Here is a 10,486-nt window from a genome sequence, read left to right on the forward strand (position 1 = left end):
TTTGTTGTTACGTGTTATTATTAGCGTGGGCATTAATTTAGTGTTCAACGAAGGTGAGCTCTCATTCACTGGAACGTCACTTTTATTTTGAAATCCGTTTGAGGATGTTCTTACGGTAGTGCATGGTGTATGAGCGCGCTGCTATTAAACAGCACGGCGGCGAGCTTGACTTTAATAATTATAATTATAATTAATAATTACAATGTATATTATAATTACTATATAATGGGAATTACATTATGAAAATTATAATGCTTATGGGCTTGACGCACGTCACTGGAACGAACAACTGGATGATGGAACATGACATATGATATTTATAACAGCGGAAAACATTTGCTGGATATATTTTAATGTAGTTAAAAATGACTAAAAATGACTTGAAAATGCGAATCCTTTCGAAACATCTCGCGAGACACCGCGAGATTTGACGTCTCGCGCGCTCTGCGGGCTTCCTGTCGGACTGTAAAATGGCGCATTGTTGTCACAACCGCTTCGAGCGTTCTTGATTATTATAACTCTCTCCAGCTCGCGAAACTAAGTGTGCATTTCAGAATGTAACGTGCGCATGCATCGGCGATAGATTCAACCGCGAGCTCCACTCATTCGCGTTAATTTACGTGTTGTTTTGATAAAGCTTAGCATTAGCCGCTCGCTAACGTTTCGCCAAGCTAGCAAACACGGTGCAGACGGTGCGACGCAATTTGAGACAAAATGGGTTATTTGAAGCTCATAGAGATCGAAAACTTCAAGTCGTACAAAGGCAGACAGATCATTGGACCGTTTCACAAGTTCACCGCAATCATCGGACCCAATGGATCTGGTATGTTGTGACATCAGTGGCTTCATAATGTTGATTAACGGACACGGCGGAGTAAAAATAAACCTGCAGGTTGAGAGTGAAATCTGCAGTTTTTGATCATAACGTGTTTTATAACTGTGCAGGATGGCCGTAAATGCACGATTTCTATTATACCATTTATTTCACAGCGAAAGTATTGGTGGTTGCATGTTTGTGTATCAATGAATTGGCAAATAATCCAACTTGATCTAAATTCACTTAAGGATACAGGATAATCTTGACTAGAGATAGTGCTATTTAAAGTACGTAATTCACCAAAGTTGTTGAGTGTTACTTTTGTACTATCATTTTCAGAAGTCGTTGGCCTACACTCATACCTAATGGAGTCTCTGTTGGTTCCGTCAAATAAGCTAATTTCCGTGCAAAAAAGCTTTATAACCTTACTTAAAAACAAAAGAAAATCTTTATTTTTACAAAATAAGAATATAATACAGAATCACAATGAAATGACTGTGCAGGAAAGGGAAGAAGCTCATCAGGTTTATATGAAATCCTCCTTATCAAATAAGTATTACAATAATAATAATAGGAATAAATAAAGGTCAAAGAACAGCTGGCAGAGAAAATATAAATCACAAACATGTCATAAAGTGAGTGGGATCATATTAAGACAGGATATATTTAAATAACTTAGCCTTCAGACGGAAACAGGAATGGAACTGATTTGTTCATAGAGTTCCAGATTCCAGGGAATTTGATGAAAACAGTTGATGCTTGGAGATCTTGACGTATTTCTGATCATTATTGCTAAGCACTTGTGTTTTGTGTGTATTGAAACGACTGAAATATTGCTTTTTAAGCTATAACGCCTATTTAACTGAGACAAGTATGTGATAACATACATTGATGCTGGTTATCTGCTGCGCTCTAGTTTTTTTTTTTGTATGTGACCCAAAAGTGGCATCTTAAAATAAGGGTTTACATTTAAGAGCTACATCCGCTGTATTCAAATTAACTGGGTGTATCCTCATTTGCATATATCCTTTGCTAAATATATATGTGTATCATCTGTTACAGGGAAATCCAACCTTATGGACGCCATCAGCTTCGTGCTGGCAGAGAAGACCAGTAACCTTCGTGTGAAGACATTGAAGGATCTAATCCACGGAGCTCCCGTCGGGAAGCCAGCTGCCAACCGAGCCTTCGTCAGCATGGTGTACCAGGAGGACAACGGGGAGGAGCGCTCCTTCACCAGGGTCATTATTGGTATGTAGACGACCCTGCGTGACCTTGACGCGTCACTCCGTGGCGTCTGCATGAATTAAAGATGAGAAGAATTTGGCTATGACACCTGAACATTTGAGTCCTTATGAGTGTTTTATGATTCTTCTAAAGTACCACCAGTCTTGTTTGCATGTAGAAGTCGCTTCTTTTCATTCAAGCTGTTTGTAAGAACAGATTTAACATCTGGTAAAAACAAGAAAGCGCTCTCAAATGTGGTGTGAACTTTTTAATCAGAATTGTTAATAGTGACTCATTTTAATGTCGAATTGATCAGTTTATGGTTTAAATTGCATGTTCAGTACGACAAGCCCAGTTTTGGTTTTATTTAAACGCTCGTGGTGTTTTTGTTTCTCAGGTGCATCGTCTGAATACCGCATCAACAATAAGGTGGTCGGCCTCCCTGAATATAGCGAAGAACTTGAGAAACTTGGTATTCTGATCAAGGCCAGAAACTTCCTCGTCTTTCAGGTGAGACTGGAACATTATTTCACTGCACATACATGAAATCGTTTCAATGCGTATTGTGCTTTTGTGCCGATACAGCAGTTTCTATTATTGTCTTTGTACTTGCTGGGGGGAGTTACTGTAACTGTTTTGTTTATTGTGCAAAACACTTTGTTTAGTAATATTTCTGTTTGTAAAGTTCTATATCAAGAAGAGCAGCAAAGCCAAATGAACCGACAGCCGCCTCCACACACCTCCCGTTGTTTTGCTGATGCAGGTTCTGGAGGATCGATGAATGAAATACATTATTAACTGTGGTTCGGTTCTGGTTTGTCTTCAAGGGAGCCGTGGAGTCCATCGCCATGAAGAACCCCAAAGAGCGCACGGCGCTGTTTGAGGAGATCTCGCGCTCTGGCGAGCTGGCGCAGGAGTACGACCGGAGGAAGAAGGAGATGGTGAAGGCGGAGGAGGACACGCAGTTCAATTATCACCGCAAGAAAAACATCGCCGCCGAGCGCAAAGAGGCCAAGCAAGAGAAAGAGGAGGTACGCTGCTCGTGATTGAGGCGTAACGCACGACGTCTCGCTTTCATGGCGACATTCTGTACAGAAAAGCTGGATTTCAGTGGTTTTCTTTCGCTTGTTCATCTTCATAAATAACAAAACGAATTGTCTCGTGTTTTTACTCTGTTCAGATTAAATATAGTCTGAATATTTGAGGTGTCGTTTACATCTACAGTAAAAACACATTCCAAAGATTGATACGACTGATACCGTTTTTAAATCTGAAAATATCTCTTCCCGTGTATTATATGTATTCGAACATGGGCGCCTCTCTAATGCCCCCATGTCTCTCTCTTCTTCGTACTGGAACCAGGCTGAGCGTTACCAGCGTCTGAAGGACGAAGTGGCGCGGGCCAGCGTGCAGCTGCAGCTCTTCAAGCTCTACCACAACGAAACCGAGATCGAGAAGCTGAACAAAGAGCTCGGCCAGCGCAACAAGGAGATCGACAAGGACCGCAAGAAGATGGACCACGTGGAAGAGGAGCTGAAGGACAAGAAGAAGGAGCTGGGGAGGCTGATGAGGGAGCAGCAGACCATCGAGAAAGAGATCAAGTAAGTGGCGTCGCGCTCGGCAGTGACTCGTGAGTCGCGCGCGTGCGGAGATGCTCATGACCTTTGCGCTCGCAGGGAGAAAGACTCGGAGTTGAACCAGAAGAGGCCTCAGTACATCAAGGCCAAAGAGAACACCTCTCACAAGATCAAGAAGCTGGAGGCGGCGAGGAAGTCGCTGCAAAACGCTCAGAAGATGTACAAGAAGCGCAAGGGGGACATGGACGAGCTGGATAAAGAAATGAAGGCGGTGGAGTTGACGAAGCAGGAGTTCGAAGAGCGGATGGAAGAAGAGGCGCAGAGCCAGGGGCAGGACCTCACCCTGGAGGAAAACCAGGTCCCAGTACACATTTCGTCATTTAATTCAAACGAGTAAAACGGGATTTATATTGTTGATAAACTCACAATCCTGTAAATATATATATATAATTTTTTTTTTGAGTGATTGTAGGATTTTTCCAATTTTTTTTCATCTGCTTTGTTTGATAATGACGTTTTGAAAGCAAGTATAAGTAACAGCTCACGGTATTGGTGTTCAATTACAAGCAGCTCATCGTGAGTGTTTTTGTTTTCCTCCAGGTGAAGCAGTACCACCGCCTGAAGGAGGAGGCCAGTAAACGTGCCGCCACTCTGGCTCAGGAGCTGGAGAAGTTCAACCGCGACCAGAAAGCCGACCAGGACCGGCTCGACCTGGAGGAGAGGAAGAAAGTGGAGACCGAGGTAAAGAACGGGTCGCAATTCGGGTCTGATCTCTGGCGGCGCGAATGGATTCGCGGCCCGATTGATAGAAATATTTGTTTCGACTCTCCGCAGGCGAAAATCAAACAGAAGATCCGTGAAATTGAGGAAAACCAGAAGCGAATTGAGAAATTGGAGGATTACATTTCCACCAGCAGGTATGCTGCTCATGTTTCTGTGGTGGCGTGTTCCATCTCGTCGGCTGTTCTGGATTTGAGCGCCGTTGGGCTTCATTCACACGTTCGCCCCGTTTCTCTCTCTCTCTCAGGCAGTCGCTGGATGAGCAGAAGAGGATGGAGGAGGAGCTGACGGAGGAGGTGGAAATGGCCAAGCGGAGAATTGATGAGATCAATACGGAGCTTAATCAGGTACTTAACGTTTCCCCACCTGCAGCTGATTCTCTGCCTCTTTGCATGTTTCCTCTTGAGATTTGAGGCCATTTTTTTTTTTTTTTTTTTTTTAGTTTGTCTTAAATTAAATTCTGAATCAGTGAAGGTTTCACACCGAGTGTGACGGATAAAACAAATGGCCTCACGGTGGGAGACGAATCCATGCCGGGCCAATCGAACACACGGAGCTGCGAGGAACCTCCGTGACCAATGTGGTTATTATTGGCTTCTTGCAGGTAATGGAGCAGCTCGGAGACGCCAGAATCGACAGGCAGGAGAACAGCCGCCAGCAGCGCAAAGCCGAGATCATGGAGAGCATCAAGAGACTCTACCCCGGCTCCGTGGTAAGGCCGCCCGCGACGCGCTCCGCAAATTTCATTGACGCACACGAGGCCCGGCGCGTCGCCTCTCGGGACTCTTTAAAGTGAAAACGCCCGTCTTGTGTCTTCCAGTACGGCCGCCTCATCGACCTGTGTCAGCCCACTCAGAAGAAGTATCAGATCGCCGTCACCAAAGTGCTGGGGAAAAACATGGACGCCATCATCGTGGACTCTGAGAAAACGGGGAGGGACTGCATCCAGTACATCAAAGAGCAGAGAGGAGAGCCGGAGACCTTCCTTCCTCTCGACTACCTCGAGGTCAGCAGCGACACATCAATGTTCCGGATCCACACAGGTTCACGGAACAAAGTCCACTGGAGCTTGAATGTGTCCTTTTCATCACTTTAAATGGCATTTTCTAGTATTTACTGGGTGAAAGTTTTTAACGGAACGTAATTAAAGCCAACTTGTATCACTTAAATTTTTACTCTTGCTCAATTGGTTTTCGTTTTTCTCCCCACAGGTGAAACCGACAGACGAGAAGCTGAGAGAACTTCGAGGAGCCAAGCTGGTGATCGACGTCATCCGCTACGAGCCGCCACACATCAAGAAAGCCCTGCAGTACGCTTGTGGCAACGCGCTGGTCTGCGAGAACGTGGAAGACGCGCGGAGGATCGCTTTCGGGGGGCCGTACCGACACAAGGCACGTCACTTCCTTTGCTTTCGCGTGGGGATTCGTGGAACCACGTGGAGCTCTGCAGAAACTTCTTTTTGATTTTATTACATTCCAGAGGAATTTTTTAAAAGGACAATTATATTCTGGTTAAAAAAAAAGGCTGATATTCCAGCTTGAAATGGTTACGAAAGTCAAAACAATGAAATCTTTGCCTTCTTTTTCTTCCTCCTTTCTTCTGCATCAGTTTCCATGTCAATGTTGCAGATTACCACCATCTGCAGGCTTTATCCACTAAAAATAGCTTAAAGGAAAACGGCTTGAAATGTTATAAAATGTCTCCTGTTCTAAATTGTGGTTACATAACGTGCAACATTGACCAATATTTGGTGGAAAGCGGCAAAACTGTCTCTTCATGTCATAGATTCCTTGGTGGATTTGAGATAATTGGTTCTTTGGTTTCTGTCCAGACCGTCGCCCTGGACGGGACCCTGTTTCAGAAGTCTGGCGTGATCTCCGGAGGCGCCAGCGACCTGAAGGCCAAGGCCAGACGCTGGGACGAGAAGGCCGTGGACAAACTCAAGGAGAAGAAGGAGAAACTGACCGAGGAGCTCAAGGTAACGTGAAAGGAACCCGTTCCGTCCTCGCTTGCTCGCGTCCGACGCCGATCACCAGACGCTCCAACCTCGAACGCTCTCGTCTGCAGGAGCAAATGAAAGCCAAGAGGAAGGAGGCGGAGCTGCGTCAGGTGCAGTCTCAGGCTCACGGGCTGCAGATGAGACTGAAATATTCCCAGAGTGACCTGGAACAGACGAAAACCCGCCACCTCTCCCTCAACATGCAGGTGAACACGGACCGCGGGGTCTACGAGGACGAATCTCCGCATTCGTAAATTTGGCGGTTCCACTGAAACGAGTGTAATTTGTGCCGCGCAGGAAAAGTCGAAGCTGGAGAGCGAGCTGGCAAACTTTGGCCCCCGCATCAACGACATCAAGAGGATCATTCAGTCCCGCGAGCGGGAAATCACCGACCTGCGGGATCGCATGAACCTGGTGAGGCTCTTCCCTCCAAGCCTCCGAGAGTTCACGGAGATGTGTCACTGAAGTAACGCCGCTGCTTTGGTGTCCAGGTGGAGGACGAGGTGTTTGTGGAGTTCTGCAAAGAGATCGGAGTGCGAAACATCCGAGAGTTCGAGGAGGAGAAAGTGAAGCGGCAGAACGAGATCGCCAAGAAGCGGTAAGTTCAGTTCAGTTCAGTCGTCTTTGGTGTCGTTCGCTTCCCCGCGGGGGAACGAATCCGTTTTCTCCCGACGTCTGACCGAAATCCAACTTCCTCTTCAAGTCTGGAGTTTGAGACCCAGAAAACCCGCTTGGGTATCCAGGTGGACTACGAGAAGAACCAGCTGAAGGAGGACCAGGAGAAGGTGATGATGTGGGAGCAGACGGTGAAAAAGGACGAGGCTGAAATCGAGCGACTCAAGAAGGTGAGGCCACGGATTTCGAGCGTCGGGGAGAAACGTCCCCAGCGAGGCGAAGCTAACTTCGGCCGTGCGCTTTTTCAGGAGGAGCATCGACACATGAAGATCATCGACGAGACGATGGCTCAGCTGCAGGACCTGAAGAACCAGCACCTCACCAAGAAGTCCGAAGTCAACGACAAAAACCACGACATGGAGGAGATCCGCAAGAAACTGGGAGGCGCCAACAAGTCAGTGGCCGCGCGTGCGCGACACGTTGGTATCCGTCTTTGTCGCCCGCTGAATGTTGGGTGTGACTCCGCAGGGAGTTGACTCAGCTGCAGAAGGAGGTGACGGCCATCGAGACCAAACTGGAGCAGAAGCGCAGCGACCGCCACAACCTGCTGCAGGCCTGCAAGATGCAGGACATCAGGTTGCCGCTGCGCTCGGGAACGATGGACGACATCAGCCAGGGAGAGGTACGGCGGCGCCGGCGTCCAGAGTCTCGTTTGTTTTTTGAGGCCGAAGCGAAAGAAACGACCTGCGGCGTGTTGATTTCAGGGGAGCTCCCAGAACGAGGAGTCGAGCAGCCAGAGGACGTCCAGCAGCGTCCTGGCCAAAGAAGCGCTCATAGAAATCGACTACAGCAACTTGACTGAAGACCTCAAGGTGGGAATTCCTTCACAGCTCATTTGAATTTCAGAAGCGCGAGACTGTGAGTGAGTTGCATACGAGCGTCTGACCCTGCGCAGGACGTGCTGTCGGAAGAGGAGATCAAGGCGGAGACGAACACGCTGCAGCAGCGCCTGAACGAGCAGCAGAGCATCCTGCAGAGGATCAGCGCGCCCAACATGAAGGCCATGGAGAAGCTGGAGAGCGTCCGGGACAAGTTCCAGGAGACCAGCGACGGTGAGCAGCCGGCGGGGAGCGTCTGAAGCCGCCTGGCGGCGCCGTGACCTTTTGTGATCTTGTGATCTTGAACGCCGCGGTCGTCCTGCCTTTCAGAGTTCGAGGCCGCCCGCAAGAGAGCGAAGAAAGCCAAGCAGGCCTTCGAGCAGATCAAGAAGGAAAGGTACGACCGCTTCAACACCTGCTTCGAGTCGGTGGCGACCAACATCGACGAGATCTACAAAGCTCTGTCGCGCAACAGCAGCGCCCAGGTTGGTTTCCAATCGAGACGCTCGCGTCGTCGTCGGCAAATCTGCCAGAGGATCCTGTTCAACATCCTCCACCGACTGTGTCTTTGTCCTTTAGGCCTTTCTGGGCCCAGAAAACCCGGAGGAGCCTTACCTGGACGGAATCAACTACAACTGTGTGGCTCCGGGGAAACGCTTCAGACCGATGGACAATCTGTCCGGAGGAGAGAAGACGGTTGCCGCTCTGGCGTTGCTCTTTGCGATTCACAGGTACGCGGCCACGCAGACCTTTCTGGTCCCGTGTGTGAAAACGTTCGACTGTGCGACTTTTAACGTGTCTTTTCCTGCTCGTCTGCAGCTACAAACCGGCGCCCTTCTTCGTCCTGGACGAGATCGACGCGGCTCTGGACAACACCAACATCGGAAAGGTCCGGGTTTATTTGAACAACCTGGTGTTTTTTCAGCGTTATTATTTTTACGTGTCTCGCCGTCTTAACTCCTGAATTCCGCCCGAACCATTCAGGTGGCAAATTACATCAAAGACCAGTCGGTGCAGAACTTCCAGGCCATCGTCATTTCACTGAAGGAGGAGTTCTACACCAAGGCAGACTCGCTCATCGGCGTTTATCCCGAGGTGAGTCTGGAAATATGTCAAATGATTAAAAAAAAAAAGTTAATTTATGCAAGTTTTGTATTAGTTCTGCCACAATCGTTTATTACACATGTGAAAAGATGAAAGAAAAAATATTTTTGATTAACGCAATTCACATTTGAATCTGGTTCTCGTCGCTTTATAAACAGTTAATCTAACTCACCAGTGTAGAAATATTAAGAATGTTTCACATAAGAATCCTAATTCTGTGTTTAAACTGTTTAAACTCTTTTTACACAGTGAAGAGCTGCTTTCTTTTGTAATTATTGACTCACTCTTTTCTTTCATAAAACTAATAAAACGTTGACATTTTTTTCTTCCCGGTGCAGAAACGTTGACGTCGTTTTGCCCGAACTCAAAACTTTAGACAAGATTTAGATCAGGAATCTGATTCAGCTTAAAAATATTTAACTTGTTCCCATTCGTTAAAAGTCTTTTTATCCTTCCCGTCTGTCCGCAGCAAGGAGACTGTGTCATCAGCAAAGTGCTGACCTTTGACCTCTCGCAGTATCCCGACGCCAACCCCAATCCAAACGAATGAGTCCGGCCCTCCTCGCGCTGCATTTCACTTCTTTTCCTGGATTGCATCATGTATCCTGTAGATCATTTATCTTTTAGGTCTCTCACTGGTTATTTACAGTCTTTTTTTAAAGGATAATGTGTTTTCAGATGTTAGAGTAGTAAAGTTAGGGGAGGTCTTTTAGTTTCTGGGGGAGTTTTTCCCTCTATGGTGACATCCAGGATGTATGTACATTAAAAAAAACACACAAAAAACAGCTCTTTTTCAATCTGGACGTTATTATTCTTTATAAATAACTATAATCACTGAAATTAAACCTTTTTCAAGCCTGTAGAATTTGTATTATGTGGTCAAATGTGTTGAATATGAATGAAACCAGCTTTTTTTTTTTTCTTCTTTTTTTTTTTTTAACTGTTCCTTTGAAGCCCTCGTCTGTCCTCTGTTGTGTTTGGATTTTTTTTCTTTTGTGCTACTTTTTGTTGTTTTGTTTTTTGTTTTTTTGTTTTTTTTTTAAAAAAAAAGCTTGATCAGAAACATGTTACAGAACCGTGGAAACATTCCCGTCCGACGATGAAACCGTACGACCCCCGAGATCGCGGCCTGTCAGAAAATGATCACTAAAGGTTTTTACTGTCGTCCGAATAACAGCCGTCGCTTCTTATTACCAGCATGAGTGACGTTCTTAAAGCTGCCCGGTCTGTTTTATCGACTGCTCTGCTTCAATAAATACCATTTGAATTATTTACATTTCGAGAATTTTTTTTTTTTTTCCAACACTTTCAAATTAGAATTCTGTCGTTGCTTTCGTCTTGTTTTACGGATTGTTCTCACTTTCATCCGCACCGACTCTCACCTACGAAGCCCCGCGGCCCTCGCAGTGTTGGTTTCCATTCCATAAGCGGAGTCTGTGCTTCGCTCGGCAGGACTATTTTAGGAGTCTCTCAGTTTTCACAGCAACGT

General features: G+C 46.4%; 1 protein-coding gene across 1 annotated transcript; it reads left to right on the forward strand.

The window, feature by feature from the left end:
• The first annotated feature begins 479 nt into the window (after positions 1–479).
• smc1a (structural maintenance of chromosomes 1A) lies at positions 480–10,238 on the forward strand. Its single transcript, XM_080496225.1, has 26 exons — positions 480–823; positions 1,880–2,068; positions 2,442–2,554; positions 2,872–3,075; positions 3,407–3,645; positions 3,721–3,979; positions 4,222–4,362; positions 4,456–4,538; positions 4,649–4,748; positions 5,006–5,113; positions 5,222–5,407; positions 5,613–5,792; positions 6,233–6,379; positions 6,469–6,606; positions 6,698–6,814; positions 6,892–6,998; positions 7,104–7,245; positions 7,324–7,469; positions 7,544–7,697; positions 7,780–7,887; positions 7,971–8,127; positions 8,224–8,378; positions 8,473–8,624; positions 8,713–8,782; positions 8,878–8,988; positions 9,467–10,238. The coding sequence occupies exons 1-26, from the start codon at positions 715–717 to the stop codon at positions 9,545–9,547; spliced, it is 3,696 nt and encodes a 1,231-aa protein (XP_080352351.1). The 5' UTR covers positions 480–714; the 3' UTR covers positions 9,548–10,238.
• The last annotated feature ends 248 nt before the right edge of the window (positions 10,239–10,486 follow it).

This window comes from Blennius ocellaris (assembly GCF_963422515.1).
Source record: "Blennius ocellaris genome assembly, chromosome: 5".
Classification (NCBI taxonomy): Eukaryota; Metazoa; Chordata; class Actinopteri; order Blenniiformes; family Blenniidae; genus Blennius; species Blennius ocellaris.

Bases quoted from the DNA above. Each gene is read 5' to 3' on its own strand.
- smc1a (XM_080496225.1), top strand. From the start codon at position 715: ATGGGTTATTTGAAGCTCATAGAGATCGAAAACTTCAAGTCGTACAAA. The intron at 3,980-4,221 runs GTCCCAGTACAC...GTTTTCCTCCAG, and splicing joins TCACCCTGGAGGAAAACCAG to GTGAAGCAGTACCACCGCCT. The intron at 8,625-8,712 runs GTACGCGGCCAC...GCTCGTCTGCAG, and splicing joins TTGCTCTTTGCGATTCACAG to CTACAAACCGGCGCCCTTCT.